General features: G+C 40.6%; 1 protein-coding gene across 1 annotated transcript; it reads right to left on the bottom strand.

The window, feature by feature from the left end:
* Positions 1 to 11,925: 11,925 nt before the first annotated feature.
* Positions 11,926 to 17,439, bottom strand: c1qb (complement component 1, q subcomponent, B chain). Its single transcript, XM_030133301.1, has 5 exons — positions 17,269 to 17,439; positions 16,269 to 16,437; positions 15,224 to 15,455; positions 14,960 to 15,077; positions 11,926 to 12,311 (listed from the first exon to the last, which is right to left on the bottom strand). Exons 1-5 carry the CDS (start codon positions 17,269 to 17,271, stop codon positions 12,105 to 12,107), a joined length of 729 nt encoding a protein of 242 aa, XP_029989161.1. The 5' UTR covers positions 17,272 to 17,439; the 3' UTR covers positions 11,926 to 12,104.
* Between the last annotated feature and the right edge of the window lie 209 nt (positions 17,440 to 17,648).

The raw sequence follows: 17,648 nt of genomic DNA, 5'->3' as shown, positions 1-17,648 counted from the left end.
CCAGAACACTGCCACTCGGGTCCTGACTAGAACCAGGAAGTACAACCATATTAGTCCTGTGCTCAGATCTCTGCACTTGCTTCCTGTTGCTCTGTGGCATTTGTGATGAACATAAATATCGGGGTTTCTATATTACATACATAGAAACATAATGCAAGAACAGACTGTAAACAGATAATTAGTGAGGTCAGCAGAGTAGTATTGTTACCCAAGTTTATGTGAGGCATGGGAAAAAAATGGACAAAATGAACTTTTTGGCATTTCAAATTGGTTTATCTACACTGAAGTAAAAAAAAAAAAAAAAAAAAAAAACACTAAAAAAAAAACCTTTAAAAACTTTACAAAGGGGAAGAAAAATCCAGGTGCTGTTGCTGTGTAAATCTGCCTTCTCTTCCATGGGCAACCACTCTGTAAAGAACAAAACAAAGAAACTGTGCTTTAATTTGACATGTTCTCCCCAGTGTGGACAATAACCCTGTAACACAGTTCAGTTAGCTACTTGGTTCAGTTCTGCCTTTTATCAACCCACCGAGGAAGCAACACAACATGGAAATGTTATCATACCAGTCAGTGGCTGGCGTTTTATCGTCTGTAATGTTTGTAGGTCACTAATTTCTGAAGTTGACTTTTTGTGAGCCATTAACCATGTGTTTGAGAAACCGTATTGTTTGCCACTGTTTGAACATCCACAATCGAAAGCTGCAAGTCAGTGGCTGCTGTGGCTTAGTTCAGCACACCGGTAGTCTGATGCAGTGACACAAGTTGTCTTTTTTGGTCCCTGTAGTCCTTTAGTTTTAGAAGCTGGTCCAAGGTCTGGTCGAAGCCATCTCTCTTTGTATATTTTCAAACACTGGCCTTGTTTGTGAAGCTCGCTCTAACTTGCCTTGGACTTCAACCCACAGTGCCAGAAAGCACCGCGTCTCCTCCTCAGTCTGCTGCTGTTTGTTTTTGGCATCTATGACTCTTTCTCTAAAAACTAAACTAAAAACCCACTGGTTGGGTAGTTGGCAGTTCTTAGCTTTCACTGTTCCTGGTTTGGTCTGTAACCCCCACCCACCAATGATGCAAGGGTCGCGTCATCAGTTTAGCCCAGCTCGAACTTGGTGCTTGCCTGGAACCTGTTTTGAACCACTTTGGAACTGGTTTGGCAGGTGCTTACGTGGTGGAAACAAAGAACTGGTGGTAAGTCAGGCACTGGCTCTGAACCAGCCCTGGAACCAGTTTAGTAGAAAAGGGGTATAAGATGGCACATTTTTTTCCCCTGCCTAAGTTGCCCTCAGCCTAAGAGACAGCTGAGGTTATATTAGCTCATGTTTTTTGTTTACATGGTTTTCTCCTCCGCGTCGAGAGGGGCCAGCTGAGGTGGCTCGGGCATCTGTTTCGGATGCCTCCTGGACGCCTCCCTGGGGAGGTGTTCCGGGCATGTCCCACCGGGAGGAGACCTCGGGGAAGACCCAGGACACGTTGGAGAGACTATGTCTCTCGGCTGGCCTGGGAACGCCTTGGGGTCCCCCCGGAAGAGCTGGAGGAGGTGTCTGGGGAGAGGGAAGTCTGGGCATCCCTGGTAAGACTGTTACCCCCGCGACCCGGCCCCGGATAAGCGGAAGGAAATGGATGGATGGATGGGTTTTCCCAGGGACATTGTGTCAAATCGGGGCCCACAATTCATCTCACATTTCTGGTGGAAGCTCTGTATGCAGTCAGTTTGTCTTCCGGACTAATGGCCAGACCATGAGGATGAACCCTGGTCTGGAGCTGGAGACCTGCCTGCACTGTCAAGCCATACAAAACCCTGCCTCTTGGAGTAAGAACCTCTCAGGTTGAATATGCACATAATATGCTGCCTTGTTCCGCTACAGGGTTGTCTCCTTTCCAGTGCAACTATGGCTACCAACTGTCCTTGTTTCCTGCACTTCAGTCAGTGTCCCACCAGGCCATGCTGTCATTTGTCTGTGCCATCAGATTTGGAAAGGAGCCCTCAGAACTTCTCCTCAGAAACCTCTGCTTGGTAAGTGAGGCAAGAGTACAAACATTGTTCTCCTGCTCCCACCTATCATCGGGATCACCGTGTCTGGTTGTCTACTAGGAACCTTCCACTTTGGGTCGCCTCATGGCTCCCAGGTTCATGGGACATTTTCCATATGCAATGGTGGGCGATATAGGCAAAAAATAATATCCCGATTATTGAAAAAAAGAAAATTCCTGATAATGATAATCTGATGATATCCTTTAAAATGTGAATTTCTTTTTTTTTTTTTTTTTTTTTTTTTTTTTACAAAAAATGCTGTAAAACTCTACTTGCTTACCAGGACATCTATGGATAGACACAGCATTGCAGAACAACAGCTCTTGTTTGTTTTTTGTTGAAACTTGTTCCTTTGTGTGAGTCAAGGATCATACTGTGTTGCAAAACGTTCCACGTTATTAACTAAACTTATAAGCTTCCAGAGACAACATTTCTAGTCACACAATGACAACAACAGACCGCTGTTATGACCTGGCTCAGAGGCCACAACAAAAAAAGGGAACACACCATAATGAAGTTTAACACAAGAGTATTTTATTAAATCAAAATAAGCCAAATTAAGCCAAATTAGACCAAATTAAACCAAATTAGAGAAAAGCCAACTAAAGTATTTTACAGAATGTAAATGAGTCATCAGTAATGTCAGTAGTGTAAGTGTGCATGAGTGGACGTGTGCTGATGTGGGTGTTGAAAAGTGCGAAACAGAACAAACATCAAAACAACATAACCAACCCAAAAGCTGACAAGGACCTGTGAGGGCAGAGGGCAGAGAGTAGAGAGCAGAGAGCGCAGCAGCAGCCAGCCAGCCAAATGAGAGAGCTACAAGCAGACTATTTGAAGACAGGAACTCTGGGCACCACAGGTGTTCCTAATCTCCTCATCAGGTGCCTGTTAAGAGACAGAAGCTGGAGACATGCACAGCTCCCCCAAGAGGACCCCAGGGGCCGTAACAACCGCACTTAGCATAGTGTGTGTATGTGATTGGCTGAGCTGCAACAGACATCAGAGACATTATAAGTACGGTGGCTCATTGTGAACAAACTTAACAGTCATTTAGTCAAATGATCTACATCCTTTCCCTTTAGCTCACACCTCATATACTAAACAGCAGTAACAAATCTTTAGGTGTGTATTTACGACACAGACTTTTCAAGTAACAAGTAAGCTTAAGACTACAACAGAAAAAACAGTTTAAAGTGGATAAACATATCACTTCAACAGGCAAGTCCTTGCATCGCTAATAAACATAGTGCATTACCAAGTGCATGGATGAAATGTAGCAAAATTGTTCAGTACACACAACTTTTCAAAATACTGGTAACCACATAAACCATATTGTGCATAAAACATTATTTTCCTGTTCATTACAAGCACTTTGGGTTGGGTTTACAGATGTGACCTGAACGTGTTGTGTAGTGTGCATTTCTGTTCTCCGTGGAGACATCTGTGGTTGGTTTGGGCTATAAAGGGCACATACTATGTGAGTGTATGGGGTTCGGCTCAGGTGTATGTGTTGTAGGGGGAATACAGTCCATTGTGGAAGAGCCAGTGTCCTGGGAGTCTGGTTCTTCTGTTTGGAGCTGTGATGGTGGCGGCTCTGCAACAGGAAGAATGTCACAGCGGTTTCTCCAATATGTCTTCCCATTGAACTGGATGATGTAGGAGTGTGGCTCTTTACCTATGTTTGACAGTTCCTAGCTTGTCATATCCTGTTGGGGTCTGCATTCGCACTACTTGTCCTTCCGCTAGAGGTTGCACTGGGCGGCTTGACTTGTCATAGTAGCGCTTTAAATTAGCCTTTTTATTGAGGAGTTGGGCATGGATTTGCTGAGTGTCCCTTGGAGTTGGTTCCAGTAGTTTAGTACATACAGGGATGGCTACACGTGTCTGACATTAGGCGTTCAGCAGGTGAGCCTAGTGTTGGGTCACAGGGAATGTTTCTCAAGTTCAGTAGGTTAAGAAAGACATCAGTTTTGTCTCTGTGAGATTTTTACATCAGCTTCTTAGCACTGCATACTGCTCTTTCAGCCAGGCCATTTGACTGAGGAAAATTAGGGCTGCTGGTGATGTGGACAAAATCCCACTGTTTTGCAAAGTCTTTAAATTGCCAACAGGTGTATTGTCTAGCATTGTCAGAAATGAGAGTGTGTGGTGTTCCATGAACTGAGAAATGTCTTTTCAGTTTCGTGATCACAGATGTTGCTGTCAGGTCATGAAGGAGGTCGATCTCAAACCATCCAGAATATAAATTCACAAGCACCTGATAGTGTTGGCCATGCCATTCGAAAATATCTGTAGCCACCGTGGACCATGGGATATCTGGAACTTTGTGAAGGTGGAGAGGCTCCTTTTGTTGATGACGCTTTGTGCTGTTGCACATGGCACACAACAGCAATTCTTCTGTCGTTGATAGTGAAGGCCAGAAAATTATGCTTCTCGCGCTGCGTTTGGTTGCTTCTATACCTGGGTGACCTTTGTGTACAATGTGTATGTATTCCTTATGCAGAGACCTGGGGATAACTGCCTTATGGCCTTTTATCAGGATTCCATCCTCCACTGTTAGTTCATCTCTGTAAGGGAAGAATGATTGAATAGCAGGCTGCAGCTGGTTTTGTCTGCCGGGCCATCCTTGCTGGATAAATTCACTGAGGATTTGCAGTGTCTCATCCTCTGCTGTGTGCTCTTTTAGTTCCTCCAGATGGGCCGTGGAGATGTAACTCACAGACATGACTTGAAAAGCATCACTTTCAGCTGGGCTCTGGGTGTCTTGTGTGTTTGGGGCTCTTGTAAGAGTGTGCCAAATACATATGTTTACCTTTCTTGTACACCAAGCTGATGTTGTAGCTCTGCAACTGGAGTAACATTCTCTGAAGCCGGGCAGGTGCTGCATGAATGGGCTTCTTAAAAATAGTTACCAGAAGTTGGTGGTCTGTTTCCACAATTATGGGCTTTCCGTACACATAATGTTTGAATTTTGTGCAGGCAAACACAACAGCCAAAAGTTCTTTCTCTATTTGAGTGTATCGTGTTTCAGTTTCTGTGAGGATGTGTGACGCAAAAGCAACAGGTCTGCCATTTTGCATGCAAGCAGCTCCAAGTCCATAGCATGATGCATCACAGGTGAGTGTGACAGGCTGTCTGACATCATAGTAAGCCAACACGGGTGGGCTAGATAGGCAAGATTTGAGGCGGTCAAATGCCTCCTGATGCTGCTGAAACCAACACCATGCAGTCTCTTTGTGGGTGAGTTTACTCAGTGGCGCTGCAATGTCACTGAAATTTGGAATTTACTTGCCAAGGAAGCGTTGCAGTGAAATAACATCAGTGGGGACAGACATGTCAGTGATTGCTGCTGTTTTGGATGGGTCCGCTTTCAGGCCTTCACTTGTGAAGATGTGGCCTACATAGCCGACTTGGTCCAAGCGAAATTTGCATTTGTGTGGATTTAACCTGAGGTTGACCTCTCTTGCTCGTTCAAGCACTATTTTCAAGTTGGCATCGTGTTCAGCTACACTACGTCCACTGACAATGATGTCATCAACAATGACTGCACATGGATAGCCCGCAAACAGCTGATCCATTGTGCGCTGAAACACCTCACTTGCTGAGCTGATACCGAAGGACATGCGAAGAAATCTGTAGTGTCCAAAAGGAGTGCTAAATGTTGTCATCATTGAGGTTTTTTTGTCAAGATGCATCTGCCAGAAAGAATTCTTGCCACCATTCAGTGCCACCGTAGCATTTTTATGAATGGGAGCCCGTGGGCTACTAACTACACATGCCGACCACAATGTAAACAAACCCAAAATGCGCTGCAGCGCGACATTGTTACAAATTAAAAATTAAACGTTGCTGCTTACTACGGCGTTTACTATGGCAGTCGCCAGCATCGTTATCTTAAATAATATTTAAGGCAATGTTAGATACAGCTAGCATTGATAATTAGCACTCACGCCACAGCTGAACTTCCGCATACCCGCAACCCATAGTTAAACATAAACATTCTTCCACAGTAAAGTAACGCTAACTTAACATTACAAATGATAATGTACACAAGCATCTATTAATGATTAAACACCGTTAGCAGTCTACATTAGTTGATAGCGTTTGTTACATACCAATGGGCTGTGTGCTCCTGCCAATGGTGAACAGATCAATGAACAGATTGATTAGGATGGGTCGCGGCCGCTATATATAACCTCAGGCAACCCCGCCTGCTCATAAATACATATTGCCAGACTTGTTTAAACATAATATAATCATTACTGTTTTTAATAAAATTAGACAAAAATATGTACAATTTAAAGAAACTTAAAGAAACCAAACAATTACCATGTTCAGCAGTGAAGTTATTTAAACCCATTTACTCAGTCTTAACAGTTTTGTCATGTCACCCAGAAGTCTTAACAAACACCATCAACGTAAAATATCTCATCTTCCTTTGTTGTAGACTGATCTATTGTCACTTTGTGTACAGGGTGTCTGAAAGTCTTTCTGTTTGAGTTGGGCCTCTTCTGACTCTGCGGCCTTGACTTGCAGCACTTCTTGTAGAGGTTAATTTTTTTTGCAGTTGTGGCATTTTCGTCCAAAAGCACGACATTTGTCTCGCTTAGCTGCATGACTATTTCCACAGTTGTTGCATTTTGTGGTGATCTGTGTGATCTTTGGCTGGTACTTCTTGTTAGGAACCGGTCTTATTACATCAACACTGGTGGCTTGTGTGGCCAATGTTTTGCTATTTTCTTCAGTCATCTCGTGAATGCGACATATTGAAATGGCTTTTGGGAGTGTTAAGTCACTATCTCTCAACAGAGATTTCCTTAAAGAGTCACTGGTGATACTTCAAACAATCCTATCACAGATAAGCTCATCAGCTAGATCTCCGAAGTGACAGCTTTTAGCTTTGATCCTTAAATCACTGATGAAGGACTCAATACTCTCACCTTGCTTTTGATTTCATGAGTGGAATTTGTGCCTTTCCATTGTTTTGTTGCTTTGAGGGTTGCAGATTTCACCAAACTTTCTTTTCAGACACTCTGGGTCCTCTCTAGACTCCGCCCGGCCGGGTGCACGAACCTCTGCTGCATATACAATCGAGTGCTCTCGTTCAATGGCTTCTGCTCCTGCCAGGTTGAGGCAGGCCTTGCCCTTGTCTTCGCAGGTTTATTGGAGTGTGCGGCAGCAATAAAAATATCATACTCCCGCTCAAAAGTACGCCAATTCTCGGCAACATCTTCACTGAACATGACGGGGTCTGGTCTGCGAAATCCGTCCGCCATTGCGTCAGTAAAAAGCAGCAGGTTGCCCGGCGAAACAGCTACTCACAGGCGAAAAGTCTGTTATACTTCTAACACCATGTTGAAATTTGTTCCTTTGTGTGAGTCAAGGATCACACTGTGTTGCAAAATGTTCCACTTTATTAACTAAACTTATAAGCTATACGACAGCTTCCAGAGACGACATTTTTAGTCACACAATGATAACAACAGACCGCGTAGTGTGTGTATGTGATTGGCTGAATTGCAACAGACATCAGAGACATAAGTACGGTGGCTCATTGAGAACAAACTTAACAGTCATTTGGGCAAATGATCTACATTTTTAAAGTGCTTCATACATCTTCTGCAAAACACGCAGTGGTGTGTATGTGTAGTGTGTGTTTCCGACATCACCACCTGGGATTTTGACCCAGGAAAGAGCCATACAAGGCCTGCACAAGTTGGGAACCACACCAGAGCCAGAGGAAGGGTTCAAAGAAAATAATTCAAAGTTCAAAGTTCAAATTTGTTTAGATAATTTTAAAATGGATGAAGGCTGATGAGTTGGTTGACAAAACAAAGGGGAGGTGTGTCCAGATGGAGCCACCACACTGGCAGGAAAACACAAAAGAACAACCAGGGCTGGGGCTTACCATGGCAGCAGAGAACTCAAAGGGAAAAAGGGATCCACACAACAAACCACCAGTGCACTGCACACAGTTTCTGTTGCAGGGGGAGAACTCCCCAGGGGGAGAACTACCACATGCCAAGACCTCAGCGCCTGTAGTGATGAGAAAAAAAAACAAATTAACACAGGGCACAGTGTGGGGACATCAGGGACATTCACAGTTAAAAAGAGAGACCAGAAATAAACACACTTAAGCAATATGAAAGAAAAGAAACAAACAAATGTACCATCAATGTACCATAGCATATAAGAAAATTAACAAAAGAAATCCAATCCAAACAAACAAACAAACAAACAAAATTAGGATTATCAATTAAACCAGGAAAATAAATTTAATCCAAGTTAAATACAGATTTAACACAATTCAAACAAAACAATCCAACTAATAACAAAGGATGCTAAGCCAACATTAAAAAAAAAAGGAGACAGGTGAGTTGACTGGTTTGACTCCGGCTGGGTCTTGCGGTGTGGACACTGATACTGGTGTGATTCCTCCACACCGAACCCAAAGCTGGGGTCACTGGCGGTGACCCAAGGTAGTATGGGGCTCTATGGTCCCCCGGTGCCGAGCCAGAATAACAGCAACCGCCGTGGTGGCTGATGACCGATACACCATGACGCCAATATGCTAGGAGCAGAACTAGAAGAACTAGGGCTGCCCATTACTGCAGCCCTACTGCACAGTGACAGAGAAAAGCGTCACAACTAGTGCAAAAATAGATGTACAGTTAAAGCAGGAACAAGACATGAGCAGCCTACTCATGGTGCAGTAGAGGTAACGAGTATTCGTTAGCTCTACTGCACCCGAGATGCATCCACCAGAACTGCTCGCGCCCTGTGGTCCGCCGTTGCTACCAGCTCTGCAGTGAGAGGATGAAAACCTCAAACCGACAGCAAGGGAGAGACAGATAACACTAGAATGCCTACCTTGATATGATGGGAAGACACAGACATACACACTGGCCAATACACCAGGGGCCCGTTTCTGCACTAGTTCGTTAAATCGTTAAGCCCAGCGCAATGCAAAATGCGGCTATTTAACGCATTTTGCGCTATCCCGTTTCTGGGCTCGCTCTTTGTTCGTTCACAACTAGTGCAATGCAAAATGCGCTTGTTCGATAGTTGATTAACCCCAACGCAACGCAAAATGCACTATCCCATTTCTGGGCTAGTTCATTAAAAGTGTGCGCTCGCCCAGTTCCTCGCTAAAGGGCTGATTTAAACGTGGACCTCTGAGGTCCGCGTTAATAATTCAGTTCAGAGTGTGCATGTGTGTGTGTGGCGGGGGTGCAGACAGCTGAGGGGGTCCATCTATAGTCAGATGAGGGTGAGGAGGTCCATCCAGACAGGTGAGGGTAAGGGAGGAGGTCACAGGTCCGGGGTCACAGATATCCTCTAATACTTCTTCATTCTAAAAATAGTGCTGTCAGATCAGATGGCTGGAAACAGCGGGAGCAGAGGCGTTCATTCTGGGTTAAATAGTGAATGCCCGTTTTTAGCGCACCCTTCACCGCAAATAGTGAGTGAACGATGGCTCAGCGAACGAAACGAGCGCAGAAACGGAATTTGGGTTCGTTAAGCCTCTGCGTTCGCTGACCCATAGTTCACTCTCTATTTGCGCTGAAGGGCGCACAAACGACTGCGTTCACTATTTAACCCAGAAACGTACTCCAGACGCAGAAGCAAAAAGAGGGAGAGCGGTGAACAACGCACCTGGTTATAATAGCATGCAGCATCATGCCATGGGAGTCAGTCCCATGGGAGGGAGGTTGGTCACCTGGTCACACAGGTAAGAGAGAAAAAAAACGTTTAACTTTTTAACATGAAAAGTTTGTCATTATAAGAAGATATTTACATTATCAGTTGAGAAAATGACTTTCACTTTAGGTATAATGTGAAATATTTCACGTTTTTAAGGTCATTTACATTGTTAAAACGTAAAAAAAAATTCATATGAATATACATTTTTATCTCGTAATGTTGTTAAAATGTCCTATTATAACATGAAAATACATTTATGTAATTAAATCTGTTTTTTTTCTGGCTTTGCAATAATATCATAGATATATAACTTCAAGTTTTCAACTTCAAGCTTTACACTTTTAGTAGGTGGGTATTTTCACTAAAGCTTCTTCTTCTTTATGTTGTAAGTGGTAATTTTCTTTTCTTGTGAGTTATGAGGCAGAGCAGTGATGCATCACCTAACATTTTTATTTCAGTGATTATTGTTGTTAAATCCTCTGTTATTGGATTTGTCTTGAAATCTATTAAAAACCTATGACTGAGCCTCATCTTCAGCTTGTGACATATCTGATAGTGACCATCACAGTTTTCAGAATATCGGCGTTAAAAATAACGGTGTTACTAGTAAATCCGGTAATGAGTAATGTAATTAATTACTATTTGAAACATTGCAACGCTGTTACCAGAAGTGAAATGTGGCGCGTTACTATGCACTGATATCTAACAGCTGTCCTGGCTCACTCAGCCAGGCACTAGAGGTGTGATGTCTGCAGACAAGTCCAGTCTTTTAACAATAAGAACCAATTCCCTGCGAGCCATTCGTTTGCGAGCCGTTTGCTAGCAAGCCGTTCTTATATTCAAATTGCCCATGCTGCCCTCATGCTTCACCTGTGTGCCCCATGAGTCTGAGCTGTCCACGCTGCCTTCACATGAATGACTAATGACATCTCCGAGTTTGAGTTGTCCACAGCACACCCCATTCACTTGAACGCAGCTATGTGTGCAGCTAACTTTAGGGGAGGAGAAATCAGGGAGAGTCTGACTGACTGGACTGGAGACATTTCCCGCTGTATCACGGAGGAGCGACTGAAAAAAGTGGAGATGTGGAATTAACTGGAGGAACATCCGTTCCATCTGAATGAGTATTTTCTAATAAGAGAGAAGTCGCCTCAAGACAACAAAAGTGAGATCACTTGTCTTCCTCAACTCAAATTTGCCAAAGGATAAGCAGTAGAACCCACAAAGGGTGCAACTGCTTTATTATTTCAGGGATGTCTTTATTCATTAATTCATTCATTTTCTGAACCCGCTTTATCCTCACTAGGGTCACGGGGGTTGCTTGGAGCCTATCCCAGCTACATAGGGGCGAAGGCGGGGTACACCCTGGACAAGTTGCCAGTCTTTAATTTTGTTCCAATAAATATTCAGTTAAATGAAGTACCCATCTATGCCGTTCTACTCTATGCAACTGGCCCATGAAACACAGCTCAAAAATCTGTTTTCTTTTACATATTTGAAGGTTTTTCAAAAAAGTAACACAATAGTTACTTTCCTTGGTAACTATTGTTATATTTATGAAGGAGTAATTTAGTTAGTAATTAAATGACTTTTTTGGGAAAGTACCTAGTAAATTTAAGTAAGTACTTTATAAAAGTAATTTGCCCAACACTGCACAGTTTTACATTTCATAGTCTCTGCAGTCAGTTTGACCACTGCTGTTGACTTTCGGCAGCAGTGTTTCCAACTCCTCATTAAGTAAAGAATGAATTGTCTGTCCTAAAAGTCACTAGAATTTGATAATTGATGTCATCGCCTAATTTACATAGTGTGTTTTTTGACTGTGACAGAGAAAATAGTTTGTCGTCATTTAGAGGGAAAATGTGTGTATTTTAGCGTTTGAGTCATTGTTCAAAAGTTGCTGAACAAATTTTAAAAGTAGTAAAATTTGTTTCTAAGCGCTGTTTGAAAAAACTAAGAAAACAAAAAGTTGCTAGGGACTGAAAAGTTCCTAAATGTAGCAACAAAAGTGTTAAGTTGGCATCAGTGTTTTCATTACATAGACATTGTGGTGCTTCGTACATGACTGTACTGGCCAGGTATTACACAAAAGGGGTGAAGTGATACCATAATTATTGTGAACAATATATAATTACTAAATGGATTCATTCATCTGACCAAGCAACCAACAAAAAATCTCCAAACACATCACATGTAAACCAAGCCAATATTTATTGAGAGCAAAGGTGATGGAAAACAGGTTCAATATTTCTTGGCTGCATATGATCCTTCATGTCTGTGAAAATAATAATTGCTATAAGTCTGGATGCTTCAGATATTATTTTAAAGTGTCTCACTGGCCATTGAAAGCCCCCTCCTCATAATAAAGCCTTTAGCTGGTGGGGAAGATGAGGAAGCCGGTGAAGGTGTGACTGGTGGCAAGGCTTGTCACGATGGAGTTGTATTTGGTAGGCTGCAGTGAAACCGTGTCCCCGACCTCCAGCTCAAGAACCGCAGAACCAGATGTCACCAAGAACCCGTCGGAGTTATCGCAGATGGTCATGTGAGGCTCTGCCCCCTTCATGAGCTTCAGACACACCTGGATGACCACACACATACCTTGAGTCGCATTGAGATATTTACTGATGGAAAGCAATTCATCATATGAAAAAAGTAAGGAAAACTGGGGACAAAATGGAAAATGTAAATGAACAGGAAAGTAATGGTAATGGGAACTGAAATGATTAATCGATTAATCAACTCAAATTAATTTTAAAAAATTATGTGACTCCAATTTTCCTTAATTGAAGCTTCATTTCCTTAATTTCATTGCCCCTAAGCATTGGTTCCGCTGTTGTGTTTTACATGGATGCTTATTGTGACACACATGACACAACATGGAGCACAACTCAAAACAGACAAGGACCAAAAGGCAGAAAATGTCTATATGTTCACTTTTCCATCACTAACTCCTCTAAACTTTTAAGCTTTCACACAAACATTAAAAATATTTGTCTTTTTTTTCTGTTGTATGTTAGTTCAGTCTTAAGTTGTTAGTAAGTTATTAAGTTGAAGACTGCAGTTGTGTTTGTTTTGAAGACTGCAGTGCACATGTTGTTAGTAGATGTCATGTGACTTGTTTGTTATACATACATACATACATACATACATTACAGGTCAATAGTTTTAGAACATCCCAATTTTTCCAGTTTTGTATTGAAATTCAAGCAGTTCAAGTTCAATGAACAGCTTCAAATAGTACAAAGGTAAGCGGTGAACTGCCAGAGGTTAAAAAAAGAAAAAAAAAAGGTAAGGTTAAAACAAAACTGAAAAATAATGCACATTTCAGAATAATACAAAAAGGCCTTTTTCAGCGAACACGAAATGGGTTAACAACTTGTGACGGAGCGGCTGTAGGCATCACGTCACTGTCGCTTGCACGGTGTGTTTTTCCCGTGTCTCTGTGGGAGGAGGCGGCATGTGTAGAGCGCTGGTGTCCTACAGAGCCACGCTACAATGGACTTGCTGGAGAGTAGTTTCTCCCCACATCCCTCATTTTTTCTGAACTGTTTTATTCCCCGGTTAGTAGTACGTTCGAGGGTGCACACTCGACGCCTACACTTAGATTCACAGACTCACGAACTCACAGACTCACCGAGACACTGATGCTGTCATGTCCTCCGTCTCCGTTCACCACTTTGGGTGGCGAACCGGGGCACTTTTATGGTGCATTGTGGCGCGCCGTTAGAAGTCAGGTGACCTGGACTGTTTTTTTTTTTTTTTTCCTAATCATTCAGTTATGTTGGTTTTCATGTTATTTACATTTAAAATAAACACCACATGAAGGGCATTTTGATGGAGTAATATTTCTGTTAATGAATTGGTAAATAATTTTTTCCTGAGCTTTGAAGTTTTTGTTAAAACCCTCTCTTTTATTGATTTGGTATGCCCAGGGCTAAGGGTATTTAATGAGGGGTTTTTCTTCCAGACAGGCAGATATGGTTTGGTCTTGGTGCTGTGGACTTCCTGTGAGGGTGGATGTTTGTATATACTTTTGTTTTTTTTGTACTGTAATTAATGTTTTTGCACATTTGTTCTGGTCGGAGGGGTGTTAAATAAAATCACAGAAAAGAGTTTGAAGACTGAGCCATCATTTTTTTGAACCTGTGAAACCCGATCCCCTGACACAGCTTACAGCAGTTCTGCAACAAGAGAGGTTGATCCAGCCTCAAAAGTTGGTGCTACCAATTCTTACAGGTGTCCCAATGTTTCTTAATTACTTACAACCCCCTCTCTCTGCATAAAAGTAGTGTTGGAACACACTTTGGTACCATGGTAGCATTATTTGAGTATTAGTTGTGAGCAGTAATTGTACTGCAGAAATTAGTGTGATACTATAAAAATGGCGAGGAAAAGGCAATTAACAATAGAAGAGCGACAGACCATCATAACACTTAATTATATCTGCCAAAGGTGGCCACTTTGATGAGTCAAAAGTTTAGAATATATATTGGTTTCTAAATTGATTCCATGATTTCTTTTTTAACTTCAATTGCTTATTTGTTCTATTCTTTAATTTCAGAGTAAATTGAGACATTAAAGTGCATCATTTTCAATGAAATTGTGGAAAAATTGGGTGTTCTAAAACTTTTCACCGGTAGTGTGTGTGTGTGTATACATATACATATATATATATATATATATATATATATATATATATATATATATATACATATATAGTTATTGTTGTTATTTCTATGTTATAACTATGTTTTCTATGTTATTTCTATGTAGATATTTTTGAAATATATTTTTTTACTTTTATACTTTTTGTGCTTGTTGTTTCAGCTGATTCTGGAATAAAGGAAAAGTTGTTTGCCATTTGCCATTTTCAGACATGTCTTTTTCACATTTTTACTATCTGATTACACGAAAAGTGTGTTCAAATAATTGTTAAATTGAACTGAAGGGAAGAAAATAATCGCTACATTAATTTGCTATGCACACAATATTTTATTGTTCAATAATAATAATAGTATTATTATTATTATTATTATTATTATTATTATTATTAATAATAATAATAATAATAATAATAATAATAATAATAATAATAATAATAATAATAATAATTGTACTTTTACAGTAACAACACAGTGACAATGTCCATACTTATAAAATAAACTCACCAAGAAGACGAAGACATGAATAAATATTCCATTTAATTGAAAATGTGCTAAGACTTACTCTGCTCTTTGCAGATATGTGGTAGCTGAAGAAGTAGAGTCCCTTAATGCTGCATGTGAACGTCCCATTTGTCAGAGGGTCTCCTCTAAGCTGTTGATCCAGGTCTTCTAAATACTCTCTGCACATACATCCAAGTTTTAATGATGATGATTTAAAGTTGCACATGATTTTTTGTATGTACTTTACTGTAATATGTGAACTACTATCATGTCTTTTTCCTCCTTCTCATCTTTTATTTGTTTTGTAACTCTTTAGAACACTGACTTGTTGAAGTTCATGGCGGTGTCAAGTTCAGGTGGGTACACCATCTCTCGTTTGTAGGAGAAAAAGGAGTGCTGCTGGTTGGTAGGGTTGAAGGGCCGCCCCTTCTCCCCTGGTCGACCTGGAAGACCAGGAGGCCCAGGGAGACCAGCGTCCCCTTTTAGACCAGGTCGTCCTGGGGGTCCACGCAGACCTGGATCTCCCTTCTGTAGTCTGACTAATGGATCCGCATCACCTGCTCATATAGGAAAATACAGAACAGGAAAATGACACTCATAAAGATAAACAAGTGTGTCAATCCTTTATAATTTTTATTCTGTGTCATGTTTCTACTGAAACATGTTTGTGCTGTTTTGCAATGGCACACAATGTAAAAACATCACAACCACAAAATGTATAATACATTTCTCATATTTGCATTATCATATTCCACTTTAATGAAGAAAATTAATGTTTATAACCAGCCAAAATGTCTTCATTGTTACATGTGAACTTTTAAACAATTTTACTTTGCTTACAATTTAAGCTTATAACTGACTCTGATCTAAATAGATCCATAAAAATACATCTCACATTTATCTGAACAATACAGTTAATTTCAAGTACTTCATATCAAATGGTCAGAATTGATCTTCTTTACCCCACAAATCTAATTTTAGAGAATTTCCCCACTTTCGGAAAGTGAAACTTCTTGCTATTCACTGTTATTCACAGTGGCTGCTACAACTGCTTAAATTTACTTTCATACCCGCTAGAATATGTAAATAACTGAAATAGTAAGTAGAAAATGTGGGGGGAATTATTTATTATTCTTAATACTATTTATTGAGTAAATTAACAGAATTTCTATCATGATTTTTTTTTTATTGACGATCTGTATTTGTGGTATAACTAAGTGATTTTTCCACAACATAATTCTGACAGATTATTTTGTTATTCAGTTTGTAAATTTTCAATACCTGCCACAATTAAAACTTGTGAAACACTTGTCCACTTTTTTTTTTTTTTTTTTTTTTTTTTTTTTACAGATAGTGTTAATAATAAAGACCTGGATCTCCCTTCTGTCCTTTGGGTCCATCTCTACCATTGGGTCCATGGAGTCCTGGAATACCAGGGATCCCTGGACTGAAGGCGCTGCAGGACATCTGTGCGACAACTGGACCAGTCTGAGCTAAGAGCAACAGGACTGCAGTACCACAGCTCAGCCACTGGGGGGCCTCAAAGCATAAAGCAGGAAACATTTTTATGCTACAATGACCAAGCTGAGAAATTTATAGAATTATAGATGCAATCAAGGCTACAAGACTGATTCAATGTTTTCAACAATAAATGAAAAATGTCATATGTAATATAACTTTTGATATTTACATTTTATGCAAAGCAAGTGTATTTATATAGTGTATACGATATAAAAAAGGCAACTTGGAGTAATTTACATAAACAAAAAAAACAAAAAAAGGCAATAAGAACAAAGTAAATAAACCTTTTAACATCCACTGAGTGAATAGAAACTTCAGGGTTAGGGTTAGATTTGAGCCAGATTTAAACTGAATGTAAAATAAAAAAATATAATTTAAAAACATAAACAAGAACAAGTTCCCTTTCAAAAGGTTCAAGTCTAATACATACATTTCTATATTTCTTCTACTCATACTGTTTTAACAGTGTTTAAAGGGTTAAAAATGTAATAGAAAAAGACCAAATAAGGGAATATTCCTATTAAACCATATCTTTGTGTTTGTATTCACACTTTTAAACCACATTAAATACAAACATGAGCATCTGATTTTGCATAAGATGCCAACAGAATTCTGTCACTATAAAGAGTGACTGTCAAATAAGCTAAAAATTATCCAGTAAAGCCTGAAAGGTTTGAGGTTGGAGTGTCTCCTTAGATCTGTTTAATCTGAACAGTCTTTGCTGCATTAGAGACAGATGTTTAACAGATGTTTAGAGGCTGAATTTGACAACAGCTCTGAAACCCCTTCAGCCATTGTCTGTCTAATCATCTGTATCTCTGATGGGTCTTGTGTTTAGGAGGGTCTCACCATGTCCAGGTACTGCGTTGTTTCCTCTGTTTTGGCTGTTTCTGTGCTGGAGTGTCAGGCTGAAGCAGATCGGAGTGGATTCACAAATGCAGCAGACTTTCGATTATACAAAAAAGTACAGATCAGGAAGCGAAACAGGACAAAGTGTGTTATGGTGATGATGTGATGAAATGTGGCTTTTGGGAGTCGACCCAGAACTTTGAAGGGCTTTTCTGGAACAAGCAAATGATATTTGAACATTGCATTTAGTACTTTTCTCTTACGTTTCAATGAAATTTGTGAAGTAAGGGAAAGAAAATTGTACATTACCACTTTCACTGATATGCACTTTTCACTTTTGTTTCAAAATTCAGCAACTGTTCAGACTACCCTAGCAACTT

The sequence above is a fragment of the Sphaeramia orbicularis genome, chromosome 5 (assembly GCF_902148855.1).
Source record: "Sphaeramia orbicularis chromosome 5, fSphaOr1.1, whole genome shotgun sequence".
NCBI classification, from domain to species: Eukaryota; Metazoa; Chordata; class Actinopteri; order Kurtiformes; family Apogonidae; genus Sphaeramia; species Sphaeramia orbicularis.
The sequence above is the reverse complement of the archived record's forward strand: the minus strand, read 5'-3'. Positions and strand labels throughout refer to the sequence as shown.